This window comes from Anoplolepis gracilipes, chromosome 13, assembly GCF_047496725.1.
Source record: "Anoplolepis gracilipes chromosome 13, ASM4749672v1, whole genome shotgun sequence".
Classification (NCBI taxonomy): domain Eukaryota; kingdom Metazoa; phylum Arthropoda; class Insecta; order Hymenoptera; family Formicidae; genus Anoplolepis; species Anoplolepis gracilipes.
In genome coordinates this window covers 5,116,610-5,136,506 of record NC_132982.1, presented here as the reverse complement: position 1 = coordinate 5,136,506, position 19,897 = coordinate 5,116,610, and the positions used below count along the sequence as shown (strand labels likewise).

Below are 19,897 nucleotides of genomic sequence, written 5' to 3'. Positions count from 1 at the left end.
AATCATGTACTCTATAAAAATCTTTGTGAATCCATAGACTTTTGAATCGACAGTTTTATAAATTATAGTTTCATAAACTATTGATTCTATACGCATCTTTACTTGTTTGATTTTTTTTTATTCCATAAAATTTTTTATTTGAAATTAATTATCTAGATTTTCAAACTCAAAATCGGTTCATCGAAGATATCTTAATCTTCATAAATCGAATTTTGAAAGTGAGAAAATCACATTCATCTTACAATTAGCAGATTTCACATTGATGTATCTCACTTCCAGAGAACACTGCAAACTTGCAATTGGTTGAAACTATCATCCAATTATATCGATACACTGCAGCTACCCCCTTCCAAGATTTCCTTGATCTACTATCAAGCGATATATAAAATGTGTGCAGTTTGCTCGCATTCGCAATACAATTTCAAAAAGTGACAATAACACTCTCTCTCTCTCTCTCTCTCTCTCTCTCTCTCTCTCTGTTGTATTCAAGTTTTTGTGATTTGAGTTTATCTTGCACAACTCAGATTTCTGGCAGAAAAATACAATCGAAATTCGGCCTGATCATTTATGTAGCGAAAATTACAGCACGCAAGAATAAAACGCTGAATTAGCACTTGGCTGGTGTTATCGGTAAGAATCGAAACCGGATTCACTGATGTCTTTATTCATATTCTCATCTTGAATGTTAAACATGATCTATATGCTAAATGTGTCTTATTATCAAGTCGCGATAAAATTATACATGAGTGAAATAACATTCTGGTTCAAACGATTATACTTTGTGTTGAAAGCGAAAGACGATATGGAGAGATATGGACTCTTTCTTTTGTTTAATAATTCACACAGATCGCTCGGCATGATGCAATGTTAAAAGCTCCAAATGTAATGTATGATTGAGCAAATTGTAAATGATATATTCGTCCTGAAGATTATAGTGTCACATTGATAATCCAGCATTAACATTAATGCACTATGATAAGTTACAAATTTATCATCGTGTAACCTTAGGGCTATCATTAGATATCTTTAATCTCGGTTTTGAAAAATTTTAAATTTCTAACGATCAAGAGTTTGCATTACAATTTAATTTATCTAAATTAAATCAGCAAAGAACAGAATTATCTTCAATCTGTTCTGTTTACCGAATTAATTATAAATTAGAGTTATTAAAATTTAAATTAACCAATTATCATATCGGATAATAGGTGACACAACAGTTTTACAGCAAAAATACTAGATTTTTACACATTATTTGTTATTTGTTGGGATTCTTGAAATTTTATTCGTTGAAATTTTCATTTTTTTTTTTTTTTTTTTTTTTTTGTTATAGATACAAAATGTTATTCGATCTAAATTTTAACTATAAAGATATAGACCTCGTGTACATCAGGAATTATATTTCTGCGCATGATTTCAACTTAACTCTAATTGGTATTTAATAACTCAGCATTACTAAAAATTGCAATGAGTAATGTTCACAAGTATTATGAATAATATTATTGACAAATTACGATATTGCCAAATGTTATCGTATAGAATGTTTACCACAAAACGCATGATTTCTTTCCATATAAATGTAAAAATAATTAATGTGATGTAATGCATAACTGTATCACATACGTCATACAAGTGTTTACTGCATACTTTATGTGCAATAATCTCATTATTACTAAAAAAAACACAAGCTTAATAAAGAATAATATCCGTGAATTTTTGCTCTCTTTATCTCTCGAAGAAACAATTACAATTAATAAACTATAATTCCGCAAATTATATTTGCAAATCTCCATATATAAATTCCACATTATTTTTTTGCAATGCGGGTGATACAATTTCGCATATTTATTTATAATATTATATAATTATGTAATGCAATATCGAATATTTGTATTTAGAATCCTAATCAATATGTGTATTATACATATAAACATGTAATATATCACTAAATATTCGTACTTGGAATACTTATTTTAATATGTGATTGCATATGCAAAATGAAAAAGTAAAATAAGAAAAACACACATGTGTATGTTGATTTAAATAAACAGTATCACGTCAATCAATTCTCAAACGAAACGATAAGTAGTTTAGATTAGTTTAGCAGCACGGAAATTATTTCGAGAAAGTCTGTTCGCGATACAAGCCGATTGAATTATTATAATCTCGCACGAAGCATACTTTCGTTAGTCTAAAACACAGTTGTATCTTTCACAGAACAAACTTCGAGCACGTGGACGAGGAAGCGAAGCAGCCACGAGGCCGGGCGACGACACGAGAGCCACGCGGATCTTCGGTTCGCGCAAAGTTCCTCGAAGCGATTCAAATTCCGCGCCAACTTGACAGGCCTGTCACGTGACTGCGAGACCGGCTGATTGCGCAGGCAGGAGCGCCGAGATTATAAATAGCGGACGTCAACGCGCGGGGAGTCTCTTTCACTTCCCGCTACGCGCCGCGGCGTGTTCGTCCGTTCGCTCGTTCCCGATCATTACGCGGTGTGCCGTGTGCTTGTGTAGAGCCTGTTCTCACGACCCGATCCCGCTCTCCATCTCGCACACGCCGTCGTTCGCTCGTGTCTCCTCTGAAATATAGAGAATTCTCGTCTCGGTCTCGCATAAAGCGCAAGTTGCAAAGAAGCCGTTCGTATACACGGTTTTCGAGAACAACGATAATTCTGCAGGACACAGCACGGCCGTGTAAAACGCTGTACGGCGACAGGGAGGCACGTGGAGGGAACTCGATAGCAGTAGACAAGCGGCTAAACGACAAAGAAGCTCCAAACGGTGCGGCGGTCTCTACGCGAGGATTCTCTGTCTCTCTTTCTCTCTCCTAACCTGCTCTCTGTCGAGTGGCGAGGATCGGCTACGACGCGACGACGACAACGACGGCGACAACCCCGAAACGCAGGAAAATGCCGGAGACCGCGCATCACATGAACGGTTACGCGAATGGCCACGCGCCGCCCGAGCTGCAGCAGGATACCACTTTCCTGTTCACTTCGGAGTCGGTCGGCGAGGGACACCCAGGTAAGCGAAGCCCGCAGGCCAACCCCTTTCCCGGGGCCCAGCGAGTTAGTGACCCTGCACCTATATCGGTCAAAGCTTTTTCGATTTCTTTCTGTCCCTCTCTCCCTCTCTATCTCTCTCTTTCTCTCTTTCCGAACCCCTCGGCTTCGCTACCACCGTGTCGCGTAATGCCGCCATAGAAGAGAAGATCACCTTCATTATCGTGATGTCTATAGATGTGATTCGCGCTCTTTCTCTATCCTACTCTCTCGTTTGCGCTTAATCATACGAGTATTCTAATCGCGATTATTCGATCGATTTTTTTTGCATCTTTCCGTTTGGCTTTCGGCTAATTAACGCTAATCGTAATTAACGCTCTTCGGCCGGGGTTATGTTCTAGAAAAAGGAAGTCGGTCTCGCGCGAGCGCGAGCGCGCGACCAGTAGTCAAGCGAAACGGAATCAGCGGTCAAACGATCGTTTCGTTTTCGCCAAACGGCTCGTTCGCCGAGTAAAATACCGAGGCCCGTTTCTCTCGCCGAATTGCCGAAATCGGCAATTTCGCGCGCGCACGCCCGCGTCCGAAGGTGCACATTGTTGGCCGTGAGCCGCGAATGTTGAACGATAGCCGCGCTGTCGCCATGTGCTCGCTCCGATCACAGCGCGATCAACGCCAGTCGCTCGTGATTCGAGATTCGAGTAACGTAATCGCCCGAAGATAGACGCCGGTTACACCCGCCTTAGCTCCGCTAATCCGGCGCGAAGACATTTGTTTTGTCTCACTGCTTTTTCTTTTTTTCCTTCTTTTCCTTCTTTTCCTTCGGAGAACCATTTGTTGCAAATTCTCTCGATTATTATTATTTTGTTTTGTTTTCTTTTTACAGTAAATACGAAGACAGTATATAACTACATCACAGTATTCTATTATTATCATAGGACGATTTCATTAACGTTGGTTAACTTTAACCTTGATTTAAACTGTAGTTTTCAGATAAGCGAAAGAGATGAAGATATAATTTGAACCGAGATTAACCGACGTTAATAAAATCGTTCCTTAACGAGATTGTTTAGGGGCAACGCGTGTAATTTTTTTCAACGAGATTTTTTTTTGTTGAAAACAAATATTTGTTAAAACGAATGATCTAGAATTTTGTGAGACTGATATTTTCAATCGTAATATTCAATTATAATGAATTATTCATTCGTTTTAATCTTTCTTGTCGATAATTATATTACGCATTATACACGCATACATATGAAACATTATCTCGCATTTATAAAAATATGAGTATAAACTCGTTATAATATTTATTTCTAACCATTTCTCTTTTGTTTAATTTCAACAAAGTATGCAAAAATTGTTGTCTACTACGTTATTTTATACCGTTATCTTCAAATCATCGAAATTTTAAATGCTCACCGTTGATCACAAAAAATTCGTTTAACTAATTCACTGCCGGTTATTGCTCTTTATTTTTTTCTTCTTTTGCCTTTGTAATCTTTTTTTTCTAATATTTTTTCAATATCATAATCGGACTATTTTTGGAGCCGGAACTGATGACTGTTGCGTTTATTGCTTTGTATTTATATTGTTGAAATAAATAATCGTTAAGCTATTGAAAATTGTTTGAGAAAGAAATCCCAAAATTTTCTTAAAATGTAGTTAATATCTTTGAGTTTATTTTTTTAGTATAACGTCAGAAATGAGGAAAATTATGCTAATGATTCTTGCAGATTACAGTAGCCTTTATATGAATGTTATCACATTAAAGTGATGTTGTTAATAATTTATTCGCATAAAGATCACAGTTATATAAAAATCATTATTATATAAATATTTTCCTCATATTACTGACGTTATATTACAAAAAAGATTATAAATATGTATCGTTTTATATCAAGTGATAAAATTAAAAAATGATGCAATATGAAACTAATGCAAAGTTACACTATTCTATCATTATTTATTTTATAGAAATTCTTTTATAAATTATTTATAAACACTTATTTGTATATATTTGTATACATGTGAACATATATATATATATATATATATATATACAAGGAATATATAGCAATTGCTCTCACGTAAATTTCTTCGCTTTTGACGTTACAATTCAAAAGGTCTACTTATCTTCTTATTTATAATTAAGAATTTTCATGATAATTTAGAAAAATTGCAACGATATTCTCAAATTTGTTTAACAATGAACGTCTTATATCTCTTTGTATTAACTGTAAACTCTTAATTAAACTGTAAAAATCTTAATTTAGTTATATTTCCTGTATTTTTAATTTAATTTAATTTTCAGTCATATTTCGATAATTTTCAATAATTTATTCTTTCGTAATTTGTTATATTCCTAATTATCTTTACTTTATTACGACTCTCTTATCCTTACTACATCACGGCTCTAATTATAACATATACTCTTATCCTTACTACATCACGACTCTAATTATAACAAAGATAAAGAAAGAAAGTTCAGCATGAGTCTCGTAAGCGATTTAGGTTAACTAATCTCAGATTATCGTGAGATTCATTACTTTTCTTAGATTATAGTTTATCTATAGACATAAAGTGATAAAATTAACTATTCATTATTTTTTTCCATACAATAAGTTTACCTAAATTATTTATGTTATATGGATCTATTTAAAAATTTTTTAAAATTTTCAATTATGGAATTTTTATTTATAATAATTATTTATATTTCTTTAAAACTAAAACCTTATTAAAATTTAAGTAAAGGATTGTGAGTCAAAAGTAAAAATTAATAACTTTACAAATAATTTAAAAATAATAATTCAATTGTTTACTGAATAATTTTCATTTGTTAGTGCATAGTTTTATAAACGTCTTTTATGTTATATTTCAGACAAAATGTGTGATCAAATAAGTGATGCCATTTTGGATGCACACCTGAAGCAAGATCCCGATGCTAAAGTAGCATGTGGTAAGTTCAACTAAGCACTGTTAATTTCTTCAAGCACTTGAACATATATTTGTATTATAGCATCTATTTATAAATAGTTTGTTCAGCCCTGAACTAGTTTTGAAGCCGGAACTTATGACTGTTGCATTTATTGCTTTACATTTAGATTGTTGAAATAAGTAATTGTTAGGAAATTTTGAAAATTGTTTAAAAAAAAGAACCAATTTTCCCAAAATATAACTAATGTTAATACTGTTGATTTATAATTTTCTTTAAATGTATCATCTCTCGCTAGTAAAATGTACTATTAAAATATAAAATAAAATATAATGTACAATATTTTTATATTAAATATAATTCTGCTACATAAATAGTATTCGTTATGTAGAATTATAAAAAGATATATCGAACATTTGCATTAACAATTTTTTTTATTTATTACAGAAACTGTAACAAAAACTGGGATGATTCTTCTGTGTGGAGAAATTACATCAAAAGCTGTAGTAGACTATCAAAAGATTGTTCGAGATACAGTAAAACACATTGGTTACGACGATTCTTCGAAAGGTATAATAATTGCTTTACGTTACATACGTACCCGTAATTTCGATAATGCACGTCTGGCACTTCCTTTGATTGCCTCTGACACTTTGTTGGATATTAATTATATATATATATATATATATATATATATATATATGTGTGTGTGTGTGTGTGTGTGTGTGTGTGTGTGTGTGTGTTTGTGTGTGTGTGTGTGTGTGTGTGTGTGTGTGTGTGTGTGTTTGCGCGTGAAATATTAAAATTTCTACACACGATAAATCAACATTTATTATTTAACACATGCATGCTCTGTGGCTGAATATAGCCAGCTCCCTCGTCCTTATTAAAATTCGTTTCATTCGTCTCTCTCATCAAACGTTATACAAGTACACGATCGAACTATGGCACAAGAGATTCAAACGCCAAACACCACTTGTGATTTTTATTACAAATTAATAATAATTTTGTACAACATTTTGAATTATATTAGTAATGTCGAAATGAAGAGACATAAAAGATATCTTAGTTTGCATATGAATTGAGATGTTTGATTTGAATTCTATGCCTTGATCGATCGGATAATCCGTATATCCTGCTCATTATCTTTCGGAAAAAAAGATCACACAAAGAAATACGTAAAGACTGTGTAACGTAAGCATATCGTGGCAGGACTCGATTGGCGTACGTTGAACCTTTTGGTGGCGATCGATCAACAATCCTCAAATATCGCGGATGGTGTCCATACGGACAGGCAAGACATGGACGTGGGTGCAGGTGATCAGGTACATAACCCATTTTCAGCCTGTGCCGCAGAACAGCCAAAAAATGATTCAATGTCAATGATCCTCCTTGTTATTGCTTCTTAAATCCTTTCTATCCTATCTTCCTCAAAAGTTTAGTCGCGTTTTCAAAATCTGTTTGCTATTCTGTGTGACAGAGCGTGTATTATATCTTTGTATATATGTATATGTGTACATATACACAGGTAAAAACGTAAGCACTTGTACACAAGTCTCTAAACATTATGAATGTGTGTAGGAGGATATCGCTGTACTCTTAAAATTAAATTTATTTAAAAAAAAATATCCACAATCGCACATCAATGGTGTGTATAAGAAATTTTACAGAAATATCTCGGAAATAGATAACAATTAAAGCACTAGGATATGTTTCCAACAAAGTGCCGATGTTAGTTATTACGATGACTAGTTATATATAACTATGATTCTAGATATGTCTAGAAAATAAGGCTGCATATACTATGTTCGGAGTGCAAGTATAAAAAATCTCGTGTATGTATATATGTATATTTATAAAAGATTTGCCTAAAATAATCTAAGCAAAAAGTAGTGTGAGATATGCGAAATTTTTTAAAGGGACTTCATATCCGAACTTGTACATGCAAAGAACAATTCATATTTTTAATGAAGCTAGGATTATATTAGGATCGACATGGCCTGACAAGAATCCCGAGATGCACTGGAATGGCGGAATTTGCATGAAAAATGATATAAAAAAGATGGCCTGATGTATAAAAGAAGGACGCTGACGTGTTAAACAGTAGCGAATAATTTTGTCTTACCGCACTGTGATGATTTCTGCAGGTTTTGACTACAAGCTGTGCAATGTTCTGTTGGCGCTTGATGCTCAATCACCAAATATCGCGGCAGGAGTTCATGAAAACCGTAGCGACGAAGAAGTGGGAGCAGGAGATCAGGTCAATTAGCATTCCCATTGTTAAACTTTTTTTTCTTCTCTGTGTCTCCTGATTTCCTCTTTTTGATTGTTTATCACCTGTGTGCTACCAAGTATATTTCTTTAGTAGATATATAAATAACACTTATTACTTTAGCTTCTTTATTTCACTTTTCAACTCACTAGTCTTTGTTTCATCACTGTAGAAATGAAAATAGTGCGATTGACATACTAAGTATCCTTTACATATAACTGCGTTATCATCATAGTTGCATTTGTGAATGCACTACAAATATGTATGAGATGTAGGGAGCATAAAAAACTGAATGAATGTATAAGATGTATGTGTACAAAAGTTTTTATGCGGATTTAAAGATATTTATATGTTTCTTGCTATTGTATTTATGTAATATTGATAATATTATAATAACCTTAATGTGATTTTAACTTTAGTTTAAAAAAAGAGTATAATGTATTAAAAAAGATTCCCTTTTATAACTATAAAATTACAACCCTTACTATAATTTAAATTCATTAGGAGATAGGTGTAATTATATAATTAAAAATGTTAAGTGTGTAGTGTTGCGAATTGTAAATAACTTGTAAACTAAACTTTAATATTACTGTTAATCATTATCTCTTCCTACTGCTACATTTACATTATTATTGTTCTGTTCTATATGGCACTTTTATTGCATGTGAAATTTATTGCTTTTTTACAGCTGCATACATATAATACTCCGTAGATATTAGTATACAGGCAGTAATTTATTTTTCATGAAATTTTTTTTTAAGCTATAAATTTTCTTTTTATGTGTAAAAATGTACTATGTGCTTCAATTTTGAAAAACGTATTCACATACTTAAGATTATATGTATGATGTAGTATCTGTTTGATGCGTTTCAAGCTTATGTCTCATAAATTTTAGCTGGAATAACTCAAATTCTTCCATCAGGGTCTAATGTTTGGATACGCAACTGATGAAACTGATGAATGTATGCCATTGACGGTCGTATTGGCTCATAAATTAAATGAGAAAATCGCCGAGCTAAGACGAAGCGGGGAATTATGGTGGGCTCGTCCAGATTCAAAAACACAGGTTTGATTCTATTTGTTTTTATCACACTGGAAGATTTTAACTTATTACAATAAGAAAAAAAGATTTACACACATTAATACGGTTATTCAATGATGATTTAGAAGTATTTGCTACTCTTGAGTGCCATGATGTCAACGTTTAACTGAGAATAATCCATTAAATATAAAATAATATTTGGACGATATTTTTTATAATATTGAATTAATGTAATATAATTCTAAAGTATGTAATTACATATGTGACAGGTGACCTGTGAGTATATCATGGATCATGGAGCTTGCGTACCTATAAGAGTTCATACTGTTGTGGTGTCGCTGCAACATAGCGAAAAAATCGGTCTAGACGAATTACGCAAGGCGATCATGGAGAAAGTTATCAAAGAAGTGATACCAGCGAGATACCTGGATGACAGAACAATCTTTCATGTGAACCCTTGCGGACTATTCATTATTGGTGGACCACAGGTATTGCTAAAGTCTCCAATTAAATATTAAATGATGTAAATAATATTGCACATATACTTAATTAGCTCAATTTTTATGAAAGTTACATTTTTTTTGCAAGAGAAATTCTTTTTGTTGAAAGATTCTTTCTAAAATTTTTAGAGTGACGCTGGTCTCACGGGACGAAAGATCATCGTAGACACGTATGGTGGTTGGGGAGCGCACGGTGGTGGTGCGTTTTCCGGTAAAGATTTTACAAAAGTGGACAGATCAGCTGCATACGCCGCAAGATGGGTCGCAAAATCTCTAGTAAAAGCCGATCTCTGCAGGCGCTGTCTTGTACAGGTAATATTTTTGCTCATTCTTGTAGCCGATGAAATATCTTTGTAAACATTTTTGCAAAATTCTGTGTAATTATATCTGATCTATTTTATACATAAAAAACATTTATAATTATTATTAGGTCTCCTATGCCATTGGGGTGGCAGAACCATTGTCAATCACAGTGTTCGATTATGGCACATCCACACGCTCCCAGAACGAGCTTTTAGACATAGTGAACAAAAACTTTGATCTGCGACCAGGAAAGATTGTTAAGTATGTATATTTTTTATTCATTTTAGCATCAATATATATTACACTTATTATCTTAAACATTGTTTTTTAATATGTCTTATTATATATGGTGAATTATAGGATAATTTATCAATAATAAGTAGAATGTAAAAAGATTTTAAATTATAATTAAAAGTATATAACTGTATTCTTATGTAGGGAGCTGAATCTTCGCAATCCTATTTATCAACAAACCAGTACATATGGTCATTTTGGACGGGATGGTTTCACATGGGAGCAACCAAAAAAATTGATTCTCGATTGATGAGAGAGTAGGTTTTAAGTTGGCTTCAACGTTTTTCGATTAATTATAGGGAATTCGGTTAAATGCACTAGGTGCACTCGTGCACATTAAAGGCTATTGTACACATATTAAAATATAAGTAATCAAAAATATTAAGATAAATATAATAGTATTATTTTACTTTTTTAATTACTTATTCCAATGTAAAATTTGTACGATAACCTTTATGTATACCAGTGCACACTAGTGCATTGCTGCAGTTCAACCGAATTTGCTATTAGACATACGTCTCTGTTTCTCTATCTTTTCCTCTATCTTTCTCTCTTTCTCAGTAACCGTGTTATTTCAAATGACAAAAATATCGCCCGAGACCTTTTTCGGAGGTTTTTTCGATCTCTATGCCGCAATTATCACAGAGTCCACCGATTTCTCAATGCCAATATGTTAGTAGCAAGGACTGAAGGGGAAGGGGGAAAGATTCTTTTTCTAGCTCTTTTTTTCGTGCCGTGGAGAGTATACCGGGCTATTGTATACATATATTATTATAACGATAGACATATAGTACAAATCTCTCGTTCATAATCCGATACACGGATATGGACAGTCATTTCTTCCTTCACTTTTCGCGGAATTGGTTCTTCGGGTGATAATGCCTCTCAATAACGCGGTTAAATAACCATTTAGGTACAATAAACGCATTCGCGCGGGGAAAGGGGTAAACCGAATCTGTTACGGAGCCTCCCATATTGTTGTAAGCCATGTTGATGTCCTAATGTGAAAACTTCTTTCTTTAACGTTCAATTAGATAATTCAGTCTGGCTACCAGATTATGGTTTTATCGCTGGTGCACGCTATGGAAACAAAAAAAAATAACTATTATAGCGAGCAAGTGATAATTTCCCATCTAAAAAAATGTATAAACAGGCGCTACATCGATACGAATTTTCAGATTAAAAAAATATGAAACTACAATTCCGTAGATTTCTAGCACGATACTAGTAGTTACTCAAACGTACATGAAAGTTCGACGTTCCGATATGATCATATTTAATTTCTAAATGCATGAAAAATATAAACCGCAAATATCGGTAAGTTTGCGTTTTTTTATTTCATTTTAGCGTTTAGCACTATATGAATTATATATGATCGATCTTTTGTGTACGTATCTTCATTAGAATTATTACAATCGTTGAGGCGAGAAAATGTCAGAAGATATAAATTGATAACAAGGACGTGTCTTTGACATATGTGTACGTAGCAAAGCAGGAAATGACGCTTGTGTTCGGGAGTTATGTTCGAGAGTTTCACGGAATATAATTGCGACATAATATTATCGGACCGATCAATACATTACCGGTGAGAAAAAGCCATTGTTAAAACACTTTAGGATATATATTTAAAGATCATCAAATTAGTCTAATTAATCAATTTTGTTATTGAGAAATTAGATTTCGCCGATTTATATATAGTGCGCGCGAATATATGGTATAGCACGAACGTGTTTGCTTCATGAAATGTGGTCATTTCCCTCTTTGCTATTCAGTTTTAACTAAGTAGAACAATAGTAGCAGATATTAAAAAAAAATCCAATCCTAGTAGAAATTCAGCATAGGTCGTGTGACGGAGCTCGAAAATGTAGAATTTTTAATTGTTTTTGGTACCGACAAAATTTGTCTGACTTGTCGAAAATTTTAATGGGAAACAAATATAGAGAAATTGTATAAAAAGATTTAATGTTTGTCAGAATTAATGTGTGCGATTTGCGACATAAATTATATCGGCAATATATGTATGTAATAGTGCACAAAAATCGTATAAAAGAAAGACACGTAATAAAACGGATTTTTTAATAAAAAAAACATTTACTGTCATTTTTTATATTCTCTCTCTCTCTCTCTGTCTCTCTCTCTCTCTCTCTCTCTCTCTCTACATTTGCCTCCTCGATCTTCCCAGTGGCGTATAAATTGCATCTAACGGACCAATATTGCATTTTCTGTAAACTTTTTTCCAATATGAGCTCTGTTGCACAACATACGATTGGCTATATATTGTATATTTCGCGAACGTAGCGAGCAATTTTTATATGCATTTGCACGTATTGTGTCGCTCTCCAGTATTTAATGACATAACGAAATGTATAAAAAATTACAAGAAAAGTGTAAAATATATATAATCTCCGTAATGAAATTAGTCTTCGTATTACATCCGGTCCGGCATTTTGTTACATTGTGGCAATACTTTTTTTTAAAATGTAAAATAATATAGATACACATACCACCCAGTAAAACGAATTAAAATAAAACATATGACATATCCTCATTAGTGGAACTCATTTTCATACACATGTAATGTGTAAAATTTCTCCTTCTAAATCGCAAGTAATTTTCTTTTATAATTAAGAATGTGTGTCTATATACATATATAGCCATTTTTCTTCCTCTTTCTATTTATACAGAATTCTATAATATTCATAAATGTATTTTTTAGCACAAAATATAATGAAATTTAAGAAAAGATAGATGTAATATAAAGTGATTTATATGAAGTGATACAATAGAAAAATAAATTCCAATGATATATGTATCTCCTTATATTTAAAACTATATACATCAATTATGAATTGTCATAAACATTAAAAGTCGTACAGGTAAACTTATATGCATATAAAAATTATAATTATAAGAATGTAATAAATGAGATACAAGATTATAATCATATTATATATTGCTGCCTTAAGTAAAAAACTAAATTATATATTAATGTGCTTAATAGTGTACTAAAAATGCTAAATGTGCTATACTCGACTGTAATGTTATTTTTAATATGTTGCAATTATTTAATAATTCCAAATTTATTTTGCATGTACTTAAAATATAATCGATTGTATGGATCTGTAAATATATTAGATATAAGTAAAGCATTGTTTATCTTACTGCAGATCAAGATAAGTCAAGTAAAGAGGGCACATTTTCTTCCCTCGCGCATGTTTTAATCGCCGAAAGAAACGTACAAATGCGCATGCGCAAAGGAAGAAAATTTGTTATTTATCTTAGCATGCAGGAATCTAAAGTAAAGATTGGACAAAGCTCTACTTATATTAAATCTCTATATTTAATATATGCATGTACAAATCCAATCCTGTAAAAGCAAAATTATATCATTTGAATGAATGTCGGAACTTAAAATTAATCAGGTTTATTTCAATCACCCTTGTATATGTTGCAAAAAATGAGTCGAGTAATTAAAATATTGAGTACGTAAGCTCTTGTGTTCATATTTTTATTCGACATTACATTTAACATTTCTTGATATTTGAAACTTCTTGTATTCTCTTGAAAAGTCGCATAGCAAATTTAATCATCTGCATTACACTATACCAGTGCATACTGAATACTGCTATATATTAAGCACAAGGACATAATATAAGCACTTTGACGATGAAGCAACACATATATTGATAAATAATGATAATAATATTGGATATTTCAAATTCGTCAAGATGTTTATATTATGCCTATTAAAATAACTTCGTATATAACAGTTTTCAGTATGCATCAGTGCAGTGTAGTGTGGATGATCAAATTTGATAAGTATTAAATTTCACATGCTTTATTTGTATTTATATTCCTTGAAGGACATAAAAAAATTATTTAAACAAAATTCTGCTCTTCAAATCGCTTCTCATAACAATTATACAAGGATGACCAAGATAAAAAATGTAATTATTTATAATTACATTTATAAAATATAATTACATTTATAAAATATACTTACACATATAAAAATTATGTGACTAAACTATTGCAATGAAATAATCATAACTTCTTTGCAAATCTATTTTGGAGATTTCTCTTATTAATGCAATATTAATCGTAAATCTAATTCTGGTTATCAATTTTAAAGAAGTATTTTTGTATCCACTAGACATCCCAGGAAAATCATAACAAAGTGAACAACGAAAGTTTCATTGCTCAATTTGCTATGATTTTCTTGGGCGCATGGATACGACTATGTCTGAGCAGCGAGCTCTTATCAGTGAAAGACTTTTCGCATTCGACACACTTGTACGTTCTGCCCGTATGTGTAACCAAGTGTCTGCTAAGACCTGATGCATGACAAAACGCCTTTGGACAAAGTTGACAATGATGCAACTGGATATCATTGGGATTCAGCTTCTGATGCCGACGCATATGCACTTTAAGTGCCTCTCGCTGTGTGAAGCTTTTTTCGCAGTGCTGACATTGGAAGGGTTTCTGACCAGAGTGTGTCATCAAGTGACGGAATAGGATCTCCTTCTGTGCGAAGGCGCGGTGACAGATGTTGCAGCCAAATGGTTTCTCGCCTGCAAAAAATAGAAATAACACATACATTTGCTTCTATACTTTAATAGGTATGTATATTTATATATTTGTCTATTATGTGATTATCTGTATATCGATGAAAAACATAAGAATATAAATCTATCTAAAAAGGAATTAAAATGTTCTCGATAAATGCAAAGCAATACTAACCTGTATGTGTACGTTCATGTCTCACTAGCGCGGATCTTGTCGGGAACCATTTTTCACATGCTTGACATGTGAAACCTCTCTGTGTGGAGTGTACAGACTGATGACTCTTTAGCATTATTCTTCGAGTAAACGCTTTCGGACATTTATCGCATTTGAACACCTTCAATTCCGGATTTGCATCAACTGCACAATACAACAAATTTGATGTTTATAATAATTTTATTTTTTTTCTAAATTAATAGTTATTATACTATTTTCTTAATTATTTAATTCTTATTCTGTTACGATAATATATTCTCATAATATTTCTTATCTATCTTATCTTCTTAGTCTCTTATCTATGTTTCTTACCTATCGTGTCACCCATAGGTTGCAGTTTCAATGACTCTCCTTGAGTGGAACTGTTGCTGGTAAGTTCCATCATGTAAACATTTTTGTGGTCGGCACTTGCGATCGCTCTCTGGACCTCTTCCGCTTCGTCCTCGGATTCCTGTTCCTGCTTGATACGCGTTGTTCTGATTGTGCATCGTGCTTTGGCCGTTCGTTCTTCAGGGGGTACCAATGTAATGTTTTCTGGATCCTCCGAAACATTTTCTTCCATTTCCGGATTCTCGGAATTCATTCCTTGTATATAATATTACAATAATATATATATATATATATATATATAAACTAAATATTATTCTAATTATTTTCAATTACATACCCAAGATGTATCCACCAACAAGCTCCTCCTCTGTTACTTCGATTGGTTCTCCATCTGCTTGACTACTGTCACCTTTAGTCGAAACTAAATCAGCTAACAACTGTTTAACTTGTTTAGATTTGCCGGTAGTGGATTCCTTCGAATCATCCTTGTTGCTATCCTGGTTTTCGCCTTCTTCGTCCTGTCCAGTCAATTGCTGTATTAACTTCATATGTTTTCTGAGTTTGGCATCTGCAGCCTGACATTTTTTTCTGAATTGATAAGATTTTTCTAATTGATATTTGCATGGATGACATATCATATTAGGAAGCCCATCCTGTTCGTAGACCTAAAAGATTAATATTAAAGAGTTATATAATTTTCAATTATAATTAAAATATATAATATATAAAATATTAATTTATACATTAACAATTTATTACATTTAAAAATCAATGTGTTGATTTTTATTTTTATATATACAACATATGTACTAATAATATATAATACTAAATAATATAAAAGAAAGAAAGAATATAAAGAGAGGTAAAATTAATATTTTTAGTTAATACCCTAATATAATATTCATAAAAATTTAGAATTCTACATTTTGACTAATTATGGTATATTTAATATTTTATATCGGTATACGCGGAAGCTCTTCGGACATCTGTCCGTTTTTTATATTCTGTCAAGAAATTATTCACTCATAGAGGAATCGCGTAACAATGAATGACATCTCTGAAAGAAGTCGCTGGCAATTATTACATCGCGAAGGTATCGCGGGGCGATTCTGTTTACAACGTCGAGCAGAAGAATTCACCGTTATATCCAATGTGTAATACGTAATATTACAGATCTCTATAAATCCGTAGGGTAAACGAACGCCGAGTCCCCGGCGCAGTCTAGGTTCCTGCAATGAGACGGCGTGCCTGTAAAGACGTACCTATCGCTACAGCTCGTCGATAACTCTGTAAAGCCGGTAGTTGCCTCGCGCAACGTCCTTTCACCGACGTATTGCGTCTCTTTTCATGGAGTACATACATATATATATATATATATGTATACGCGAATATATTTCTACACCACCCTGGGTCGGTGTTTACGCGCGCATATTGTCTCATCGAAGGACACGCGGGGCGGAGGAGAGGGGCCGAGAGGGGCCGGGAGGGGCAGGGAGATAATGCGAAAGGACGCCGTACGGTGCGCGCAGAGAGAGAGATAAACTAGATTCCTATTTTTCGATCAGCCGCCTCGGCTGATTATCATCGCGATCGCGAAAGTACATGTGACGTAGGAATTTGGCGCGCGACAGCCTACCTCGATGTTGATGCAGGCGTTTATACGCAATGGCAACGGCACGGTCTCGTCGTCGTAGATCGGCACCATCTCCTCCTCCTTGGCTAAGCACAGTCGGCACAGCTCGTTCACGTGAATGATGACATTACTCGGGCTGTCGCCCTTTTTCCTGCTGTACGTTTTCATCGCTGTCGCTTTTCCGGCCGTGGGTGAGCCGTGCGGATTCCTCTCCTCTCGACGGTCTTATCTGTTTCTAATTCCTCTCTCTATCTTCTCTCTCTCCTCTCTATCTATCTCTATCTTTATCTCGAATCTTCTTTTTCGAATTAGCGGCAAGTGCACGACGGAGCGTAATGTCGAAAACGCGACGGAGTTTTCCGCAAGAAGTTCGCGATCAGCCAACGCCGAGACTCGGTCACTCACAACGGAATCTATAATGGCGGTCGTCCGTCAAGGGCGGCGCTGCCGGCGAATTGGCAGCACTGCGCGTCCTCGACGTCGGTGGAGGCGCCATGTTTGCGTGCACGCGCGCGCGACGTCAAGAGAGACGCGAGGACGGCGCGACGGCGAGCGGGAGAGAAACGGAACGAGAGCGACGGCGATGAGATGCTGGAACGGCAATGAGATCCTGACGTGGAGAGGAGGGAGCAATGGGGCAAATGGCGTCGTTGCCGTGCGCGCGGGTGTCGGTAAGGGCGATTGCGATTATTGATTTTCCATTCTTCCCAACGGCGGGAAATGCGAGCCTCGCCGACCTCACCCTTCATCCGACGCCGACTTCGGGAATTCCTGGCCTGGTAAGCGGCCCTTACGTTAGATTTCTTCGACCCTTTTTTCTTTCTTCCCTTCGTTATCTTTTCAGAGCGGAGTCGACGAGAAGAAATGCATGCGAGAGATCCGAAGATGTACCCGCGGAAAATAAGAGACTTGTCACACGCATAATTAATACGTTCCACGATATAAAATATGGGTATATCGACGGACACCGTCGAGGGAGTTTAATCCAGTCTCTCTTTCCCTCTCGTGAAATATTTCATTACCGATACGCAGATTCAAGTCTTCTTCGTTATCGAGCTATTGAGTCGAGTTGTTGTAAAAATTCATTGTTTCTGTCGATTTTTTAAATCAACTCTTTACTCTCTTCATTAAAATATTTTTGTTATTGTAGCAAACGTGTAAATATTGTAGATTATAGTTACAGAAAAATAGAGTTTTATAAATTTAAAAGTAGAGAGAAAAGAACATAAGGAGAAAAAGAGAGAAGATAATAAATTTACATGTAAAGCATCTTTTCGTCTTATTGTTTTCTATATTGAAATATCTCTATGCATTCAAAGATCTTTTATTGGAAACTCTATTTTTCAAACAGATGTTCGCAAAATGTGCTTTGAAAAAGAAATTAAATCGTTTTTGCTTTAGACATATTTTTCAAAAATTGTTTATAAAATTAGAATGCATCAGAATGTTTCATAAAATATACTTCAATAATTGAATATTTATATTAAAAATATTCGTTTGAATATCTGACAGTTAAAATTTTATTTCTAATTAACATACGGTTTTATTAATATACGAACGTTCTATAAAATTATATTGGTGTGCAGATGGCTACAAGAATGTATTACAGCATGACTGGTTGCGCGGCTTCAGGTGCTGATCTCTTTCCAAAGACGGTAATGCAGAAATCAAAGTCACGTGAATACAACGATAACGTCACAATAAATACCATGATTTCATTAGCAGCTTTCACGTAAATCGATATTATCACAAAAGGTAAAGTAATATATACCATTTATAATAATATTGCAATAATAAGAATATTAGAGATACACGTGATAGTGAAATTATAAAAACTCTTGTATCAATTGGTGTTAGAGTTACATTAAACTTTGTCATTGAGATTTGCTCCCGAGATAGTAACGTTCTCAAACGGAAACTATCGATTTGAAGCACTCCTTGCAAACATCTGTTCCGGAAATAAAACTTTCGATAAAAATATTTTTGAATATATTGAAACAAAGATGTTTCAATAAATAACAAATTAACGAAAAAATACTCTATTTTTACAGGCTTTAAATATTTCTTTAATTTTAAGAAATACTTTATCTTTAATATTAATAGTAATCGAAATATATTTTTTAACTATATATTTTTAATACATTTTTTAAAAGTAATATGGTTTGATTTGAAATATTTTGGAAACTTTTTTATTTATGATCTCAATTTATATTATTCTTATAAATTAACGTCAAAATCAAATTAAATTTTATTTAATTATATTGATATATTAGTTTACTCATAAATATAGATTATTCTCTGACAGCATCATTATGATACTGATTGATAATTTTATATATATTTTTTTATAGGAGCCATTTTAATAGACGCCTGGAGTACTCTCTAATAAAGTGAAAACGCATTTTGTCTCGAAACAACTGGAAACTTTGTAAACAAGGTAAAGTACAACGTCAAAACATTTTAGTTTGATTTATTTTTATTTGCATTAGCGAGATGGATTATACAAAGCGTACGATTTACCGGCTGTGAACGCTGGCGCATCTTCAATTTCACGGCGTAGAATTCTCGACAAAGTGCGCTAGATATTGCGGGTACAACTTATCGAATGTGGATAGACAATTGTTTCTTTGCTGAATTGCACAGGATAAAGAATGCTATCATTAAGAATCAATTGTTAAACAAAGACTTCTTATATGTACTAAACAATTAAATATGCGTAAAAAATATTAAGTATATATACAAATATAGACGAATGAAGAAAAGGGTTTATATTTGCTTGCATACAATATTAATTAATTTAAGAAGTTGTCA

At 33.6% G+C, this 19,897-nt stretch overlaps 2 protein-coding genes across 4 annotated transcripts; one reads left to right on the top strand and one right to left on the bottom strand.

Moving 5' to 3' along the window:
* Positions 1–443: 443 nt before the first annotated feature.
* On the top strand, positions 444–12,432 carry Sam-s (S-adenosylmethionine Synthetase). 2 transcript variants are annotated; one of them, XM_072905224.1, is made up of 10 exons: positions 444–630; positions 2,215–3,023; positions 5,880–5,957; positions 6,381–6,503; positions 7,146–7,258; positions 9,128–9,271; positions 9,517–9,735; positions 9,877–10,059; positions 10,178–10,311; positions 10,489–12,432. In XM_072905224.1, the coding sequence occupies exons 2-10, from the start codon at positions 2,909–2,911 to the stop codon at positions 10,592–10,594; spliced, it is 1,215 nt and encodes a 404-aa protein (XP_072761325.1). In that variant the 5' UTR covers positions 444–630; positions 2,215–2,908; the 3' UTR covers positions 10,595–12,432. The 2 variants fall into 2 exon arrangements, with proteins under 2 accessions (XP_072761325.1, XP_072761324.1); XM_072905223.1 differs by lacking the exon at positions 7,146–7,258 and adding an exon at positions 8,081–8,193 and having other exon boundaries at positions 446–630.
* A 32-nt stretch (positions 12,433–12,464) lies between these two features.
* Positions 12,465–17,521, bottom strand: LOC140672799 (uncharacterized). Of its 2 annotated transcripts, none has more exons than XM_072905220.1 (5): positions 17,090–17,521; positions 15,791–16,118; positions 15,436–15,708; positions 15,085–15,267; positions 12,465–14,915 (listed from the first exon to the last, which is right to left on the bottom strand). In XM_072905220.1, exons 1-5 carry the CDS (start codon positions 17,252–17,254, stop codon positions 14,545–14,547), a joined length of 1,320 nt encoding a protein of 439 aa, XP_072761321.1. In that variant the 5' UTR covers positions 17,255–17,521; the 3' UTR covers positions 12,465–14,544. The 2 variants fall into 2 exon arrangements, with proteins under 2 accessions (XP_072761321.1, XP_072761322.1); XM_072905221.1 differs by lacking the exon at positions 17,090–17,521 and adding an exon at positions 16,716–16,833.
* Between the last annotated feature and the right edge of the window lie 2,376 nt (positions 17,522–19,897).